Genomic DNA, 21374 nt, shown 5'->3' with positions numbered 1-21374 from the left:
CGGTAGGTGGTAGTTTGCGCTTCGCGGGTGGAAAAGCGGGCGCAAATGCTAATGAGCCTCGGTTTACGGGTAGTAGCCGGTGGTAGAGGGGGCGAACGATCGAAGGGTGAGAGGAGAAGGGTGTCGAAGGTCGATGGTGGTCGACAGGGATGCGGAGAGGAACAGGAAGGCAAGAGGGCGTAGCGGAAACGCCTACGAGCCGCTCGATTGGCCGGCGTCCGAATGGCGTCCTGGGGGACGCGTGGCGTCGCGACGCCGACCGTCAGCTACCACCGACCAGCCACCTTCGTGCACCCCCTTCGGTGCTCTCGTCCTCGGCGACGAGGTCGACGCGAGAGCCGCGTCGTCGCGCGAGTCTTCTCCGCGAGGATGGAGCAGCTCGCCCAGTTCGTTTCCAAGAGCTTCGACAACGCGGCTGGCGAACACGCGCCATGCAGAACAACCACCGAACGACCTCCGTCCGCGAGGATCACCCTCAGTGTCGCGCATTTGCTCGGCGATTCTGCGGAGAACGATGGCAGTACGTCTTCCTTATTCTTTGGAGGTTTACTTTTACATCCCTGGAACCTCGTCTGCTGGTTTACGTGTATTTTCTTGGTGGATCGGTTTGAGATGGTTGTCACGTGGTTCGATCGTGGTTGACTTTCATGTGGCCGCATAGTTGTGAAGTTAGATATGGTTGTCCGTGGTGATGGAAAAGGCGAGAGGTTGTAGTTATGGGAATGTGGAGATTGGTCAATGGAAGTAGGTGGTTTGTGCAGTTTTATTCGTTTTGTAGAGGTTGATGTAACGGTTATTTTTTTGACGAGATTTTGATTTGATGAAGTTACCAAGTCGTATGGTATATATTTATTTCTTAAGAAATCTTGACTCTCCGATGACGATCATTGTGCGGAAAGTTTACACGTAGCCAAACTTCGTGATTTCAATTTTAGTTTGACGAGGGAACGAATGAAATAGACGTTTAGGTGTTAAACAACGTTAAGGAATTAAACAAAGGGTTAAGAATGCAAATAGATGATGGTAAAATCTTCCTTTCCCTTGAACAGCGAAGTTTCTTGAACAGAGAGAAAAAGTCAAAGAAATATTCTGCGTACCTTTCTACCATCGCACAAAGTTTCAACAGATCTCTTTTTCCTATTCAGTGAATTGATAATCAATTGATCCTCGTGCACGATTCGCTTCCCACTGTTTGTTTCCAAGAATATCGCGAACGTGCGCTTCATTCCTCAAAGACGATGTCAAACAAACTGTTCCCACGGTGAATCTTGAATCCTCAATTTGAAAGCAGACTCTGGGAAATATAAATTTTACACTTGAAATCTACATCAGGAATTTCCAAGAATCCTTTCAATATTCTCGAATAACAATCTCTTGCGTCTGCTTATGGCTGTCTTATATTACTTAATCGTTCGTAATATTTGCTTCTAACATTACGTTAAGATTAACCAGTCTTGTCTCGTCAAATCTAAACACGCAAACGAAAATTTCCCATCGCTGATATCTCTTCTTCCTTTTCTTCTTCACTTCCCTAGTCAAAATCTTAATTCGTCCTAACATTCGGTAGATGAAACGAATTTCTGTCTAGTTCTTACTCTTTTAATTACGACTACGAGGATATGAATTTGTATAATTCTACTGATTAACGATATTTGTCTGAAGAAGAACGTAACGAGGTGTTCAGACACTGATTTCTGGCAATGGTTCTCCAGATGTCGGTGCAGGGACGAGCGAATCCGCTCAAGATCCATCGAGCGTCGAGGCGAGCAGCGTGGATGAGCCGCCGTCGCCGGAAGGCCGCCTCCAACCGGAAGATCTCTCCGTTACGACCAAGAGCAAGGAGGCGAAGGACGTGGTTAACACCGTGGACAGCCTTCCGCCTCTAAAGACGCCGGAATTAAAGCTCTCCGTAAGAAAATTGCTAGGATGCAGTCCGTCGCCACCACCGATTTCGAGAGATCGATCAGCTAGCCCCGAAAATTGTGTCGAATTGAAAAGTCAAGCTTCTAACGAAACGAAATCGTCGGATTTGAAGCTACAGTCGCAGGTTTCGAGGTCTTTGATGCAGGGACAGGAAGAGAGTACGAAAGGTAACGTTGAATATAAATAACATTATATAGCCTTTTAACTAGCTTCCCGTATTTTTTAGTAATTCATTTTATTCGTGTCGTGCTAAAAAGTGTTGACATTGACATAGAAATTAATTCTGCCACGTCATTTGTTTTTCGTGCCTCGAGTTTCAAGGAAATATGAAACAATCATTGGTCTTAAGCTTTAAATTCCTCAAGATTTATTTACGGCGATTCTGTGGAGTATTTAATTCGTTTTTCTCGTTGCTAGAAGAAGAAGAAGAAGAAGAAGAAGATTGTCTCGTTATATTATTATTTGTGTATAATCTTGCAAGCTGTACAAAGATATTTTAGTACCTCCCATGGTACGACTGGTGTTTTGAAGGATTCCAAAGGACGTTTCTTAATTCGTTCTCGTTTCGATAGTAAGAAGGTCAGGAACCTCTGGACGAATTCCGTGGCCCGACACGTATCGTCGGAGGGTTCGATCTTCGTTTATAATTCAGCACGTCGTCCAATAAAGCTCAGAAGTGATTGGGAATAGCTGACCGTTCACAACGTAACGATCACCGACCTCCAATTCTACCCACATTCCAAGTCGACTTCAATAACAGCCGTTCCCCGTCCACCACTTGCACTTTTTCTTCTCCTCCCTCCTCGCCACTCTCTTTTGTCACGTCTTTCCATTGAAATCAATTCCCTTTCCAAGAATTTTCTTTAAACGTCTCTATGATACTCTAATTTCACTTGATTGCATTCTTTCGCTACGAAGAGAGCAAATTTTAAAATAGTCGTATAAAGATCAATTCAGTAACATTATTTTAATTTTCTTCGTTTGAGTTACGACGATCATCGATACGGTTCAATTTGGGGCTGAGATTTGGGATAAACTTGATAACATCGAACGTACACGTCGAATTGATCTTGCAGAGTATTCTGCGAGGATGCGGAGAACAGTTGACGTTTCTCTTAAAAGGTTAACACTGCTTATCTAGTCCTTGTGCTTATTTCGATTCAAGCAACCAGCTACTGTACTTTTTATCGCGTCTTGTAACAAGATCTCGACAAATTTTGCTTCAACCTCTACGACAAATTCTAACATAGCCAGAATCGTCGTGTTCGAAAGTATCCAAGAGACATGCGTCTGCCAAGAAACGCTCCAAAGTCCCTCAGAAAAAGTCCAAAATTCACTTCCGCGTTATAAATCTTGGAGTCTCGTAATTTACAGCACGTCAAACGATCGGTGACAGCGGTCACAGCGGGCAACAGTAGGAGAAGGATGGTCGGTTGGATAAAAAATGCAATCGACAAGCTGGACGTTACATACGCGCGGATTAAATTGGATCGAAAGAGGACGGGGCACGGTCGGCTATAGCGAATGAAAATCACGTTTAAAAACTGACGCGTTCAAGTAACGCCAACGCGGATTCCTCGCCGCGATAACTCGGCGTCTATTGCGGCCGGAGCTCGCATGAATTTATGGTTTAATATGCGGCCCGCCGCGTTAGTTGTGTACGCCCCCTAACACGCGGCTCTTTTGCTTCGCAGAGGGTGGAGAAAAGGGAGGAGAGCAGAAGTCCGTATTCTCTCTCTCTCTTTCTCTTTTCGCTGCTCTTTTCCGCCTGTATCTCTCCGGGGCCCATAACTTTTCCCGATTAAGCGCAAATCAAAAAGCAATCTGCCCGGCCGGCAGCCATCAGACGCGCCCAAGTAAAACCATAAATAACCGCGAGTTGAAGAAGCGGCAAAGGATCGGAGGAAAACTCGTTCGACTCTTTGGTTTCTAGAAAAAGCTGCAGTAGCGGGTTGAAGGCTCTTATCTTTCGTGTTTTGTAGTTCAGATTCGAGCGATGAAAATTTCGAAGGTGTCGTGAAACTCGAGTTAAAACGAGCCAACGGAGTGTGGGTTCTGATTTGGAAACAGAATTTCAATTGGAAATCTCAATTCTATCGGATTTTATGGATATGTATTCGGAGTTATATTGTAATCTCGGGAAGATTAGGATAATAGGATGTATAAAAGCGCTAAAGTTGATAACAGCGGAGAACAGAATTTATTCAATCACCCTGATAAATAGAAATAAGTGAACGAGCTAATCACGGCAGCCACTTGTGAAAATCATGCCTCGATGTACCGATATACAGGAACTTCGTTCTCTTATTTTCGAAAAAAGACTTTGCGAATAGATGAGAAAAATCTCCGTTCCAAGTTCAAATCACCAGACTATCATTTCGAAATTCATAGAAACCAGAATTTAATTTTCCTTGCACATCCAATTGCAGTAGACGCGATTTCTCGTGGCGTGCGACGTCCATAGCAGACAGGAGAATGGAAACGATATCTCACGACTTACGACGAGGAACGACGGGCTGCATGACATAACAAATATCACTGAAAGAAAGTGGTCTGTGTCGTAGTAGATCACTACGTTTCTCGGCCAGCCACTTAGCCTCGTTTGCCGTCGACCTGACCCGTGTCCTCGCGCACGCGTTTCTTCTGCAAATGGCCATCGCCGATGATCCTACCGCCGTTTCCGCTTGACCCCTGGTCAGAGGTCGTGCATCGATGTTTACGGCCCCTAAGCTCGTAAGTTTTTGAAGCATGGCTATGGTTGTTAGAACGTTACTGGAATTCTCCCCGATATTTACAGTACAACCCTTGGTTACACCCCGGTGAATCTTCATCGAGCAGGTTTTAGCTGGTCGTGAAATATAAATGACACTTCGATCGATGATTTGCGCAGTCTAGAATTACCTACGTGTTATGTCATGCTAGAAATCATCGAGATAATTATCCACGGACTGTGGACTGGGTGGACGAATCTCAATTTAAGTTTCATTTCTTCAGTTCCAACCATGAGAATATGAATTTACATTATATAAATATTGGTAGTCTTGTTAATCTTGCCCGATTGTTGATCTTGTCTTTATCGAACTATCTCTTAATACTCTCCTCCCATAGAAACTTTTATAACGAGTAATCTGTTTAATATAATTTGAAACCAATTCCTCCCTAAATTTGTCTACATAAAACAATCGCTTCTTCCATCCATAAAAATAAAAAATAAAATGTTAATTTCTTGAACGTTAACATCTCTCCAATATTCCACCTCTTTTTATGAAAAGAAGAATCTTCCTGCGAAACCTCTTTATCCGAGACAAAACAAAAAACACAAATCTTCGACTATTTCTTGCCAAATTACTTTCTTGCCAAACGATTCACGGAAAGTTTCACGGCTGCGTGCCATATGCAGTTACAACGTGGACGCGACTAGCGAGGGGGTTAACCAGGATTGTCCCGACGCTTTTATACGCCTAATGGCTGCGATATCCCGACTCGTTTCGCGAGGGTGAAAAAATACAGGGACCCGGACACGATCGGCGAGCTGGTGCACGAAGGGAGTCGAGGGTGGTTTGACTGGATCAGGCCAAGAGGGCAGCGCTCTTAGTAATCGAATTAGCGACCTCTCGTGTCCGAGTGTGATTGCTTCGGGTTTTCCAGGAGGGTTTCGCTACTAGCCACCCTCCCTTTTTCTTCTGTTTCTCCAGTTTCTCTCTCGTTTCATCCTTCTAGCATTGTCTTCCCGATTACGGCAATACGATATTGGCTTTGTTCGAACAACCAATTCGCACCTACGATTCGCTTGTTACCATTTCTAGACTCACGTTATTCGTACACGGAAAACTTTCTCAGCTTCTATACTTTTGCAAGGTATTGTTATTACTATACCTATCAATTCTAGACCATCATCGAGTCATATCCAAACTATCACGAAGCGGCGTAACGCTTTTAGAATCTCGTCATTCTCGCGGAAAGATGCAATTGTAAACTGGAAAGTTCGTGGAAAGAACAGATCGTCCATAAAATTGTTGCCCACAGAACTAATAAACTCGTAGCAACGAGTCGTAGACTCGATATCGTTAAAACGATCACAACAACACGGGAGACAACTAGAAACGCAGACAGGCTAGAGGGGGTGACGAAAACCGTATAAACTGGTGGGGATAGTTTGATGATGAAGGGGCGGATGACGGGAACGACAACGGGTCCGGAAACCACGCGAGTTATTTTACTAGGAGGGGTTTTAAACCGCTGTACATATGGATGCGGGCTTCGTTCTGCCTGGCCTCCGATTGGATTACGTAGCTATGCGTTAATTGATTAAAGCGCGATACTGCGTCCTTGTAATTCCTCCTCGTTTTAATCGGAACACGGTTCCACACTTTATTTTCTTTGTCCATCGATTTTTATTATTTTTTCGTTCGTAATCCTCTGTCTTTCGAATTCTCCTCTGATGTCCTATTTTTTAAATGTCTCGCTTTTGCTTTTAAACTTTCGTCGCTACGCTTTTGCCTCCGTGTTTGTAATTTATCAGGCAAAACGAATGGCGAGCTTGCAAATATTATCAGTGTTTGTTTTCAGTTAACTGCCGCGGCTAATGAGAGGGAGGCGCGTTGTTTTGCTTTAGGGAGTGGATCGTTCTGTTGCCCGCCGGGGAGGGAGAAATTGACTGTAATCGATGGTAATTGACTTTGAATAATCCTACTAATCTATCTAATGAATTCTATCGATAACAGTTACGTTTACTTGCACGTGTAAAGACATACAAATCCGCGATCTATGGTTACTACTTCTTTGTGCCTTTACGTGGCTATCGTAAGGTATGAACAGGTAACGAGCGTCCTGTGTAGATCGTTGATCGACCAATTCAGAAACTAAAAGCAGACTGGATTTCCAGACTGCGTATACGTACATACATTACGGTTTGTACCATTTTTTAAGTTTTTACATAAGGAAGATATTTTTCTCTTGATCGCAACATTCCACCATTCGCAAAAACTTGAAATTAACCGTTCTGATCCACTTGCGAATGCTGAAACCGACCCGACGAGCTTCAAAATCTTCGTCAAACATCGTTAATGATCGGTACAAACGTGCGACTCGCTCAAGATCCATCTTTACGGAGGTGGAAATGTCGACGGACAGATGCAGAAAGGCCGAGAGGGAGTGATTAAGGTGGCGCGGTGAAAGAGGGAGAAACTAAACAGTCGGATAGAGGGGTGGAAGGGTAACTAACGATCCCGTACAAGGCTGCGTAGCTCACCACTTTGCTAAATTATATAAATCACGTCCCCTTCGTCAAGGGCTCTTACGCGAGACGCTTAATCCACCCCTCTAACGCCTCCTCTGCCTCTGTTCTAGCTACGGACCTCCTTCTGAGGATCTCCCATCGGCAACACCTTCGTCGGAGTTCTACTCCGTAGTTACTTTGCATTAAGCAGCCATTAATTAGATCGCACGCCCGTTAATTATCCCACGGCCGTCTCTTTAACTCGTTGCGGCTCTTTTGGTGCCAGGGTCTTGAAGCTAGTTTTTAAGATCGTCTCCGGGGTGACCGGGGAAATTAGCGTCAGTTGACAGGGAGAAGATAATTAGTCCAAGGTTGGACCTTTCTTCGAGACGATTCGGTCGATTAAGGTGCTGACGCGGAGGATGCGGTTATTTTGTGAGTTAAATTAGGTTTGAGCGCCTGTTTTACGGGCTTCTTTTTGGAACGTGAAGACTTTTATTGGTCCCGTCGGTACTTGGAAACATATTTCAAGGGGTGCGAATGCAAAAACACTTCGTCGTCGTTCGAGGTTGCAACTTTGGATTTCCCTTGTTTCTTTAAGTCTCCTGGTAAACAACCGGTTATGACTGCAACGGAATAATAATCGAGACGTGTATTTTTATCGAATTTCAAAATCGCGGCAATTCGTCTCGACTTATGTTAATCTGCTTATTGATGGGGAAAACGACTCGACTTTTTCGAAGAAGCAGAGAAGAATATGGATTGTACAAGAAGAAAGAGACATAAATCGTACTCCGAGGAGACGCTTCTCTGATGTCGACTAATCGGAAGTTCTTCTCGTCGTGTAATTTGAATAAGATTCTCGTAAGGGGAAGGAATTTATGTTGATGCCGGCCAGACCGGAAGAAATGACCTGTGAACGATTCGCTGAGATTAATTCTGAATCTTCTCCTGACCGCTTTTGCTGTTCTTGAATTAATCCTCGTAAAACATCTGACTCACCTAAGTTTTCTAGCTCCACTATCAATTTTTACATCCATATAAATAATAAAAGAAGACGGAATAAAATTACGAAAAGTACAACGAACGGTTGCATCGATCGTGTGTTGCGAATTTGGAAGCTGACGTATTTTCTGAAATATTTCCTAGGATCGAACTGCCGTAACAGCGGAAACGGAAACGGGAAACAGAGAAGATCTCGAACGAATTTCACTTTGGAACAATTGGCTGAATTGGAAAGGCTGTTCGATGAGACGCATTATCCTGACGCGTTCATGAGAGAAGAACTGAGCCAGAGACTCGGTTTAAGCGAGGCGAGGGTTCAAGTCTGGTTTCAGAATCGACGCGCCAAGTGCCGCAAGCACGAGAGTCAATTGCATAAAGGTGAGCTACAATGAAGAATACGATCAAGCCGATAGCTGATCGTTTGCAAAACAGCCAGCTAAGTGTCCTAAAAATTTTCTCTAAATTCCTCATAAACCTCGCACAGATCTTCAACGAAAACCTCACAATCCTATATCCTACTATAGTATGGGTAGATATAAGTTCCCATAAACGCACAAAGACACTTGCAAACTAATTATTACATATACTTATATGTAGGTTTGGCGGTAACAAAAAGGTTTGATGTAGCAGGTGGAATGGTGCTGGCTCCTCGAAGTCCGCCAGCCACCCTGGAACCGTGTCGAGTGGCGCCGTACCTGCCGGCCTTGAGGTTGCATCCCCCAATGCAAGGTGCCGGTGGCAACATGACCACGGCGGCAGGTTCTGCGTTCGACCCAGCTGTCCTCCATTACGCGGCAGCCGGCGGTCTTTTCTGTCTTCCACCACCGCCGCCTCCGCCACCGACGTCCAGTCATCCGCACCCTCATCCCCTGAGTTTGGCGGCTTCGTTGGCTGCGGCCGCAGCACGTTCCAAAAATAGCAGCATCGCGGATCTGAGACTGAAGGCCAGACGACACCAGGAAGCACTGGGACTCGACAGGCCTGCGTAAAACGAAAAACTCCGACTTCGAAGTCGACTAACAGCGATTGTCGCTGTTTCCTTGCACGGTGGTGAGTATGGTATCGCTCAGAGAGTTTCTCCGTATGATTCGTTGGGTTTCGAAGTTTATTCGAAGATTATTTCGACGATAGGAAGCGTCTTCGATCTTGCAGAATATTTTCTTCCATTCACTTTTTGGCGTGGGAAGTAACAGGGGTGGTTTGGAGGGGAAAAGTTTGAGATCGGATAAAGTAGATTTCTTTTGGAATGGTGGAATTATTTTAGAAGAACAAAGTTGATCGTAGCCGACTCACCACCGTTGTGAAACTGTGCAGGTGAATATCGATTCGTTTAGAGTATTTGGCAAGCACTTGACTTCTTGGTCGTCGAGTGTTATCAAGATACTCGCTTCACGTATTCAATTTTCTAACAATAACGAAGAGACGTTCTTTCCAAGTAAATCATCTTTCATTCTTTTGTTTCGTTTAATTCCATTACACCTATCGTAGCTATTTTTTGACGATTTGGTGAAGCTCTGCAAAATCGTGATGCAAGGATACTCGTCAGCGAGACAGCTGCATCAGTTCGTGTCCGAGAAGTACAAACGGAGACTCGATGTGTATAAAGTGAACAATTTCCGGGAGAAGTGTGTATTATACATATAATATAAAGTATTATACATAAATATAAATAGTCGAGGGTCAGTAGTAGCTGGGCTTGGAAATAACGAGTCGGTGAGAAGTTGCATCCGTCGGAACGGTCGAAATTTCTCATTCCGAGACGAATAAATTCTTTGTATTTCGATTTCTATTTTCTTCGTTGAACCACGAAGTGAATATCAACGAAATTCTGAAAATGCATGGAACGATGTTGTAGAATGATGGGTGTGAAAAATTCAGAGATTTCGATAGGTGTCTAGCGTCTCCAGGCGATTAAAACGAATTCGGCGATGGCGTGTTGAGGATACATGATTGTTCTTGAATACATGATTGTCACACTGTATACTATTAGCTTTAAAATATATAAACTTAAATCTTGTGCGAGTCGTGGATCATTTATTGCTCATTATCCTGACCTACGACGATTTTCCAATTAACGAGTCTAATCAAAAACCTAATCAAAAAGCAAAAGAATTCTTCCGCTTATTTCATATCGAACCAACCGGGTGCAATGGATTCTCCTAACGCGAAAACAGCATCCTAAATCGCGAATTCTCTGCTTTCTCAGCGTTGGTAACGAGCTCGTGCTCGAGCCATCCAACGACAAATCGCGCGTCCTGGAACCACCGTCCAAGACATAATTCTTAAGGATGATTCACGGCTGGTTGGACAGAAGGACTTTTGGTAGCCGCGATGCCGAAGCGCCCCCGGGACGCTGGCCAGTGGTATCGTCGTCGGGGCGCTAATGCAATAACGCTTTGGTACGCGGATAAATCAAGTCGGCCGAATCGTTCCACCCAGTCCTGTGCCATCTAATCGTGTTACCCCTCTCGTCTCCCGGGCGCCATTACAACCCATTACATCTACCTCCTGCTCGTACGTTAGAACGTTACTTCTTTAAGGTTTCTTTCATTTTTTAGTCTCTTTGCATCTTCTGTAATATCTTTTTGAACACATTGACGATTTTAGTGGCAGAATTCTATCATGGACCGGTTAACACGATCGTTTTCGTTCGACGGAGAAGAAGATTAAAGAGAGGATTTGCTAAATACTGGAAACATTAAAAAGTTGTAAAGTTTAATATTAGATTTTTTTAGATACTCAACGAGCCGCGTTGTTTCGCCGTTCGTTAATGTATTTTAATAGGAGAACTTTGGAAGCGTTCGTGTTTTGCAGGTAAATCAAGCGGGCGAATCAGTTGGAAACGCAGCGTCGCGTAATCGCGTTAGCCGGGATTCATTCTGGACGCTCCCGAGGGCGTCGTTATTGTCCTATCCGTGCGCGTTCGGTCGTACCGTTGCGAAACGCTACGCTCGCTCGATAGAAGCATCTGATTAAAAAACAAAACGACTCCGGAATTGCTCGACGACTCGGTTTTCAAACTATAATTTCGCCCAGTCCAGCTAAAAGCTTCGAGTTTCAGTTGTATCTAACGGATCTAACAAATCTTTCTTTCAACGATATATGAAACTACCATAAAGAGAGAGAGAGAGAGAGAGACTACCGGCAAAGATTGCGTAAAAATGATCGATTCACCGTAAAGTGAAAAACTTGTACTGGAAACGTACCGGTAAATATTGAACGTACGAAAGCATCGCTTCTCGCAAACGGATCGTTGGACACGGATGATCGATTCAACCGTCGCGATCGTCATCAATTCAACCAGACGAATTGTCACCCAACAGAGATTTACGCCAGGCAATGACCCCTCGATTCCCTTATCGTGAATAAAATAAAGCTCGTACTCGAGCAACGAAATGAATTTCAAGGGTGTATAAGAGGAAAAAGAGGGTAAGGGAGAAGAAAAGGCGTTTCGTCGCTTATTTTAATCCGAGTTTAAAGAACTCTTCTCTTTCCCGCTGCTCGTAAATTGGCCGTCGTTTGTCTGCCGCCAAGGGGTACCGTACCATACGGCTGAAAATCTGCCCTGACAGCGGAAAAACGTCGCTACCCTCCTGGTCCCCCGAGGAACCAGCGCGATTCTACTATTTAGGCTGTACACATTTGTATAGGAATGCCCCTTTCGAGGTCTTAATACGATCTTGATCGATCTCGTCGTTAATGGTATTGATATCCAAGTTTGATTACACTGGATTAGGAATAGAACGGTGGCTCGACTTTAACCGAGATCGTTACGGTGTAATACTGTTATTACGATTGCTCGAAAGTGGCGTCTATACGGGATTATACCGTTACGTGATGGTATTCTTATTCCGATTAACATAAAACCAGGCGTTGTTATAACAGTTATGACGTAATGGACTAACTTGGATTAAACGCAATCGCAGGAAATTCGTGCAGCATTGTAGTTGTTCTATATGAGATCGTACTTCTTTGTTCATTCGCAATTTATCGAAAAACGAATCGGTTGCAGTAATTGGCTGAGTGGTCGCGACTCGACGTTTCGACGGCGAGCAACAGCGATTGGAGAACGCAATATCTTCTTATTGTACCGTGGCGCGCTATTACTACTCGTGTACGTACTTATTGTACTTCGTAATCTGTTCACCGATTCTTTTTCTCCGGAAACCTGTCGTGGATGCGAAATTAATCACAAATACCGGCGATACATGCAACGAATTAACTCGCACCTCTCGACTTAATTAATTAAACGCATAAAATCGAGTAACTACTTCTTCCATACATCCAGTAATTATACGCATATTTGAGATTGAATTAACGAAACTATAAATTAAGATATGAACATTTCAACTTTTTACGCGTAACGACCACGTACAACCACCGTAGCATCCAGTCGGACCGGTAACGGCGATATAATGTCCCGCGAAAACCAGCGACGATCATCAATTACCAGTTGCCCTTCGTCGAAAAGTCGACGAGTCGAAAGCGTAGAATAATCACGCGGGGAATGAAAATGGATTGTTGCGGTTTCGCGGCCCCTTATGGTTGATCACGATTTACGCTACGTAATACGGTTATCTCTAGAGTCATGGTGCATCTTCTGTCCGATTTGATCGCACATTTATTCGTTCGATGCGAATCACGGCACGTAACTTGAACGTCGTACTACTGAAAATAGCAATCACCATTTTTCCGTGTTATCGCGTGTAATTTCTTACGGTAAAATCTGTATCGCCCCATAGAACGTATGCACGAGGATTAATGAATTAACGACGTAAACGAATCATTGGACCAGACCAATAATTCGCGATTAAATATTGCAGTTTCACGGTCGATACTTGGAATACAGGAATACCGACACCAAAAATAATTATCCACGACGACGACGACCTCCCCGGAGCCGGTTAAATGCGAATGTTTACCCGATTCCGAACGGTGCACACCGTTGCAGGATAATCAATCGGTTAACCGACAAGCCATGAACGCGTAATGAGCAACAATTCGGTTAGTCGGGCTTCGAATAAATTATTCAAATTACACACCGTCGATTAACTCTATCGCGTGATTCTATTTCGACAGGAACCGGAAAAGAACGCGTCCAAACGTGGTAAATAAACCGAGGACGACGAATAGTAAAACGATTATTCTTTTGCCTTATTCGCGGTAATACGATCGATTTACGCGAGAAGTAGAGTTCGAACGAAATTTCAGTCGATCCTCGATTGAGTAAATCTCGGCGGATCGAATCTACCTATTCTGATCGAGAAATTATAGATATTAGGAAGAATCAATGAACTCTCGCCATATAACTTACATTCTATACGACGCTATGTTGCATTTCAATTCTTAGACAGTCGAGGGTGTCAGTGGACGGTGTATTAAATCCAAGGTAATGCAATAGCAGACGAAACGAGGATTTTTTGGGAAAACGTAGTCGTATTTTAATAACAACGACGCTACTAAACTTAGGCTTTGCAATACGCGAAAAAGAGGGAGAGAGGGAGAGAGAGAGAGAGAGAGAGAGAATTGGTGGTATTCCACGGCCGACGAATAGCAATCGTGCACGATATGGCGATTTACCGGAAGGCAAATATGTATCTGACCATGATGCATAAAATAATAATGCCAGTGACTGCGAGAAATTCGGCTCTTGCCGCGAAAGCTTGGTGTAGCTCGACGAGGTCGAACAGGAGGGATGCTGAAGGGGTCAGGAAGAGTTCGGTGGGAAGCGAATGGACCAAGGGATGCAAGAGGAAAGACGCTGCCTCTACACCCCCACCAGATATATCATCGCCTGGCAGTTATGTGTGTCATGAATTTTAGATTATCCTTGGATTAGATTAAGGGGCGGAGGTGGAAGGTGCAGTAGAGGCAGCCAACCAGCCCCTTGGTCCGCCAGTCAGTGCCGTACCATGGTAGCGATGTGCCCGCGTGAATTATTTTCCGGTCCTCTAACATCTCTTCCCCTCGCTGCACGATTGATTTCTAGTATCTTCCTAGCTACGATAGCAACTTTCTTGGGTATCATTTATAGCGTCCTTCCTTACTTATTTTATCCGTTGGAACGTTCTTTACCTGTTTCCGTAGAAGATTTAGATTTAGATTTAGATTTAGATTTAGATTTCGCTTTAATGCCAGCAGAGAATTTTCCCTCTAAATTTTCCTCTCGATCGAATCTGAGCAAAACAATAGACTTTACGTTCCAATTATTTGCAAAATCCTTACTTGCAAATGAAAAAAGAAATCCCCTAAGGTCGATCAAATGTACACGTGCGAAGAAAAAGAGCAGAAAGTGATTTATCTCTAAACTTTCAAAACTCTTACACCCGAAATCTGAACATTCAAAGGAAAAACAAAATATAAATTTACCTGAAAACTTTCGCAACTCCGAGAACCCCTAAAACTCAGCTACAAATAGCCAATAAATATCTAAAGAAGAAACAAAGAGCGAACCCCCTCAAACACCCTCCGTCTCCTTAAAATACTCGCAGTATAGCGTACGCGTTAGAAAACCGAGTAGACAAGAGTAAAAGTAGGAAGGGGAGAAGAGAATGGAAGAAACGAGGAGCTAAACGGTGCCGCGGTGCTTGGACGGCTCCGGGGTGGAACCGATGCCGAATCAATTCGCGTAATAGTCTCTCGGGTGGCGGAGCGGGAAGGCAGGGGTTAAATCGACTGCAACTACCTCGTCCGCAGCCCCTTTTCTCCAACAGAGAAACGTGGAACCGCTCGGATACGGGCCATTACCACACCTGTCCCTCAAGTTTCGCCCCCGAAGAGAAGGAGATCAGCTCGAACGAAACGAGCCAGCCTCTAATGAAGAGAAGCAATCACTTAAGCCGGCCGTTAGACCGATCGGACGTGGGAACGCGTTTTATCCAGCTCGAGCCACGCTTTTATGCGCCACTACGAGAAACGTTTATTGCCGTTTTACTGCATTGGAATGGGACATGCCATTCAGAATGCCTCTGATGGCCTTTAACGACGTTACGAGCGAATTTTCCCACTTTTCTAACGGAATTTTAAATTGATGGAATATTGTTTATCGAAATAGCGGAGCTCGGTGTCTTCGCTTCGAAATTTTTAACTTTCTTTTGCAATCTTCCCACGTATCGATAAACGAGATTTTTCTTTTATTTAGTTTGAGAATTTTTATGAAATAAAAATGAGATTTTTACGAAATGCAGTACTTCACTATCCTAGTATCTTATGATAAACTTTTTCTCATTTATAATTTCTGAATGAAGTGAAACTTGTGATTTTCGTGTTAGTTAATTAAACTTAGTGTAAACAAATGTTAGAGACGTCTGTCGACCTTGAAGAGGGGGAAACGAGGACGATGTGCGAAGGTCAACGTCCCATGGGTTCTCGAATCGCCTGACATTACTTCTTTCTCTAAGATCAATTTATCTTTCCGAATGATACAAAATGACTATTGCTGGCTGCGTGATTTAATCGCTTTGTCACCTCGTCGCTGATCTATCTATTCGGAACAACTAATTCATTTCGTACGTGATAGTTCTTTAAATCTTTCCACAGGATTGAAGCCGAAACCACATGGTCTTCTTACCTTTACATACATTTATTTCGAAAATCACAGGCGATAACGTCATCTAATAAATATCAAGTGTGATTAAAAAAAAAAACATAAAAAAACAAAACAAAATCACGGGACGATCGAGCGAATAGAAGGAGGAGTAATTAAAAAAATAGATTCGTTAGAAAAGACTGGATAAAGGGATACATTCGCAAAGATTATGTTACACTCTTTTTATGCTATTATTCTTCGAGATTTATTTCCAATGGCATGGTCACGTAGCACACAGAGAGCCAAGAGAAAGTGATCGAGAGACGGATCGTTTCGATTGTGCGCGTGCATAGGTACAATAAATGTGTATCGACGAACATGCTGTGAACTAGACCGGAAACTTTTCCTCTCGAACTGAGAGAGGAAAGGATTTGGATACAGTCCTCCTTCGAACGTCGAAGAATTGTAAAACGCAACGATACAATTAGAGACTGAATTTCTTAAGGCTAAAACGAAAATAAAAGGTGACAATCCGTATTCTCTCTTGGCGCCACGATAATTCCATCATTACAGTTTCGTGTACGAAACACATGCAGAGAGAAAATAAAAATAGAATTCACATCTGTTTTTAATCGTTGAAAGACATCTTCTGTACGGTCTTTGCGTGCTTACGTGACGCTTTATTCTTTTCTATGGCTCCTTTTTTCATTGTTAGTTTTGCTCCTTTTTATATCTCATTCTTCTTCGTTCTTGCTTTCATTGTTTTACAATAAAAAGCCGACTTTTTTTGATTGTGGGCCCCGAGGATCGCAATTCCTACAGATGAAAAGTCGAACGATGACCCTTCCGTTCATCGATTACAACAACAATAATAATCGTAATTAATAATTATGTAATAAAGTGTCGAACGACAGCAATAAAATAAGATCTTCACCGATCACAATGAGATGATTGCCAGTAGCTTATCATACATCGGTAATACAATACTGAATAAAGTCAAGAATAGCGTGTCGCTCCTCTTTCGGGTTTTTGCATCGCTTTCGCTTTTCCCGCCTTTCTTATTTTAATCCTTTTTCCGAATTCAATGATTCCCCCGTCTATACATTGTATTACGTAACTCGAAATTCGCGATGCGAGAGAACAAATCGTTGGATGCTTCGTTTTCCTCGTTTTTGACGTATAAAAATTCGCAAACAAGCATTCGACAGCACCTTTCGTTGCACCTTGACAAGTGTGTGTCTATGTATGTGTGTGTTAGTGTGTAAGAAAGGAGGAAAAATAAGATATAGAGCCTCTCTATATTCGATATTTAGAAGAAATTCATACAAAGAAGACTCACTTTGCGATCACTAATCTTGAGTTTTCTTCATCTCTGTTAGATTTGTGTGTATGTACATATATATATATATATGTAATATATAATATATGTAATATATATATATTAATATATATATATATGTAATATATATATACATGTATATATATATATATATGTAAGATGTGTGTGTATATATATACATATATCATGTGTACTTAAGTACTAGGCAGTCAAGGTATGCAACAATAAAAAGAACACCGTTTTACGATTTTTTGTTTCTCTCTGTACCAAGTGCGAACACTGGGCAGAAGAATTCGCTGGCGCTTGCGAGACGCGAGAGAACAGAGAATCCAATTACCAGAAGATGTTTTCTGGTTGTTCCTGTTTTGTGTTTGTTCATCGTTAGAAAAAAAGAGCCTTCGTGCCGCAAGGATAGGATAATCAGGTACTAGGAACAGCCCCACGAAGTTCCGATCCTTTGGGCGAAAGAAAAGGATTTTTGCTTTCCCTTTTTTTCTCTCTGACACATGACCCAATCGAGAAGAACTTGACGCGATCTAGAAGCGCATCTTAGTAGAAAGCTAGATCATACTTCTTTCTGCCTATCTTTAAGATGAAAAATATATAAAATCGTTCAATAAACAATTACATAATAAAGAAGAATTCAATATATCTCTTCCCGCGGTACAAAAATTTTAAAACGTTGCACACGTTATTCACGTTTCTCGATTGGAATGGAAATATATTATATATGCACACACGACATACAAGCACACACAGAAACACGCAACACGCACATACATACATATAGAAAGACATACACGAATACGTCTACTTTACAATTTAGGGAATAAGATTTGATTCTTCAACCACGATCAATCATGTTAAAAAACTAAATTAATGATTTAATCATTGAATCTGCTCTATGATAACACATGATAAAATACAAACTAGAATATAAAACGAGCGATTTTGAGTACGTATTTTTAGAGAACGATATGATAAAGGACATCCTTAAGTTAAGGATGACGAGGCTACCATTAATTATAAGTGAATAGTGTTTACAAAAGTCCCAAAGGATAAGAACTCCCTCCAAACACTGCCCGCACGAAACAGCATGATTAAATATAATACACATCGTATAATAATTACAATAATATAGTATTAAGAAATATTACGTTAATAGTTATTTAACCACATGTATGGCTCAGTCTATTACGCTAGTCTCATGCAACAACAACAATAAAGATACAACAATATATTTACTTCATGTTTGTTTCATTTAATTACTTATTCATTTTCACGTCTTTCTTCTTCTATGTTTTATTTACTTTGCAATCATTCTGTGCATTCTTTCATGCATTCTTTTACTCTCTCTCTCTCTCTCTCTCTCTCTGCAAATAGAAAAAACTTGGAAATTTCTCAAATATCAATCAACTTCTCGTTTCCTCCTCTCTTTCTTCTTTATAATAATTAATTTACTTTGATATAATATTATGTATAAATAGTCAATTCTTTTTTTGTTCGTGACACTTTACTTTTCCACTCACTGTCGTAATTCATTATAAATTTAACTAGTCCTTATCTTGAGTGTAAGTTCCGAGCAATAATAAATAATAGCGAGCCACGTGAAATCTCGACGGGAGTCGTTGACAAAGTATTTTCTTTACACAAGAAAATCATATATGCTATTATATTTACAACGATACACAGGACACTGTGACAACATGTATAACAAGTATTCTTTCATTGAAAATTCCATTTCTTTGTAGTATAAAATTGAATAGGGATAACCTGAGAGATAGGTCTATTATAAATCGTGTACGCATCTGTGTCTGTGTTCACTTGTGTATCACTGAAAAACATTCTGCTTCTAGCTTAGGAACTATTTAAAAAAAATATACATATGTATATATAAATATATATCTCGAGTGTGTATATGTATGTTAAATCGAATATGTTATTTAAACACTAGTCAATTCAGTAACAAAGATAAGTGACAATGTGAAAGAAATGATTTTAGTGATGACGTTCGCTTTGTATTATTTACAATACAACATTGAGATTGTAATAAAAGCAGGCAATAATCATAGCGTGTAGTAATAATAAGAATAAAAAAAATATATCTTGTTTAAATATTTCTGTGAAACCTAGATAAAGAAAATTTATATCGACTCTAGTCGATAAATCGCACATGGCTCGTTTTTGTTCTTTCCTTAAATCTTGTTTACTTCCAAGCCCTTAAGTAATTATAAAAAATAGTAATATCACAAAAATGGCGCAGGCAGAGCAAGGAAAGGACCAAAAATGGGGATAAAGAGTAATGGCAACAAGGAGGTTGCCAATTGACAAACGTGGATCGAGTCAAAGGAGCGGTCACGAATGTACGTATATGATAAATCTTTCTGTTCTCTACGCAAAAGGTTCTGTTCTTCCTTCCTTTTTGCTTTTTCATACAAAACGACGAAAACAGAGACTGCACGTTTTATTTCTCGAGATCACGTGATACTTCGTTAAAGTAGAAGTAGAACGTTAAAATAATATCTTTTTCTTCCATTTAGTCTATGATGTCAATAAAAAAATATTCTCACTGCCGGACTGTACTTGTCACAAGCGTTGCTGTGATTACACGATGGTCTCTGTGCTTTTTGATCGAGCGGATGGGAATCGTTCGGCTTGAAAAAGCGTCTTTAATCGGCCGAAAAAATCGCCTCGCTTATTATAAATGCGTAACAGATTTAACGCGTTTTCTTTTTCTTGTAATATCTAATCTCGCCTGCGCTAGTTCATCCTGCCAGTTTGTTTGTTCCTTTTTTTTTGTTTTTTTATTAATAAAGTTTGATTGACAACAGTGACTCAACGACGATTAAATTAGTTCATTATCCAAGTTGAGCTTTTTTTTCTTTACTTTTTCACATATGTTTTTTGGAATACTTTTTTCAACAAATAAACAGAAAATAAAAATTACAGTTCACGTCATAGGAGTTCTAGAAATCGATTTCCGCGACTTTTTTCTCGCAAAATTCACGACATTCGATAATATATTTGTTATTACCTTTTACTTATTCATTTCTTATCATCAATGCATATAAACGCGTTTCCCGCAATTTTAAGACTTCATTTTCGTAGTCTCGTTTGACAGCAAAAATAACGACGACAAACGCAATCTCGTCTTTTAATGATAAAAGGTGCTTGCTTTTTAAACTGGCCCAAAAACTGGACTGGAATGACACAGTCAGCGCTTGAATTCGAAAAATATTCTACAAACGCAAAAAGAGATAGAAAAATGAAATGGAGATTGGCGTGTACACGACGAAAATTTCCATACATCGCGTTAGATTTCACGTCATAGGTTCAAAACTCTGTGAATCGTTGTCTGCAAATCATATTCAAACTATATTCGCTCCCACGTGCTGCTTTAAATAATGTTAACCCATTAGGATGTAATACATAAGCAAAAAATTTGAAACAATATAGTGATAACAAATCTTCCACTCTAAAATGTATTTACCTATTTACACTAAGAGCTAATGTGATCTTAATTTAATATTTTTAACAAAAAGATAATCACAAAATAGTCTGTGGGTTAAAACATCATATTTGATATATATAATTATATATAATATCTACATACATTCATTTTTTTATATGTAAGTATGTATATATTAATCCATTTGAAATACGTTCCATTCATACATGACGACAAAGTGTCATATAACCTAATATCACAATCAGCAAGGAGAGAATAAAGTAAGCAGAAAAATTTTGGTTCGAAACGAACGGAATGGCACTTTCTCTGCATTTATATTGTGTTTCAACGTATAAAAATACATATTCTCAAAAACCTTCTGTACACTATGAAATTTCTACTAACATACTTCTCTATTTGTTAGTTTTATATCAAATAAGTATTACTACCACCGTCTAAAGCTCTACACAACTCATCATATAGAATGTAATATCTCTCTATCTTCCTTAAGAAAAAAAAAAAAAATCAATATTTCCTAATATATAGATTTTCGATCACAGTAGTTTAGCAAGCTCTATAACGTGAGATCTATACCCTTCTTTGTATTTCGATTATTTTCTCCTTTTCATTTGTTTTATTTCTTGTTGTTCGCTATTATTTTCCTCCTCCACGATAATTGAGAAGTCAGTTTCGTTTAAGAGCTGGGCTAGTTGGTTGCCAGCACTTCATGTCTCGTTTCAATACGCGAGAATTAAACACTTAACAGTGTTACACAGCGCTAATGGAAACGGAGTGTACAGCGTGTACGTTTTCACTACGTGAAGGTATCACTTTTGTTTTTTTTGTTTGCAATGCGATTTAACGTCAAAGTTATGATACCTTTACTGTAAAATGGTCGGTGACCCCAACACAG

General features: G+C 41.1%; 1 protein-coding gene across 1 annotated transcript; it reads left to right on the top strand.

Annotated features, from left to right (window-relative positions):
• Positions 1-18: 18 nt before the first annotated feature.
• On the top strand, positions 19-10179 carry LOC100745447 (short stature homeobox protein 2-like). Its single transcript, XM_024372122.2, has 4 exons — positions 19-520; positions 1713-2090; positions 8291-8524; positions 8774-10179. The coding sequence occupies exons 1-4, from the start codon at positions 223-225 to the stop codon at positions 9133-9135; spliced, it is 1272 nt and encodes a 423-aa protein (XP_024227890.2). The 5' UTR covers positions 19-222; the 3' UTR covers positions 9136-10179.
• Positions 10180-21374: the final 11195 nt, after the last annotated feature.

Source organism: Bombus impatiens, unplaced genomic scaffold (genome assembly GCF_000188095.3).
Source record: "Bombus impatiens unplaced genomic scaffold, BIMP_2.2 scf_0054, whole genome shotgun sequence".
Lineage (NCBI taxonomy): Eukaryota > Metazoa > Arthropoda > Insecta > Hymenoptera > Apidae > Bombus > Bombus impatiens.
This window is presented reverse-complemented; position numbering and strand designations above follow the sequence as displayed.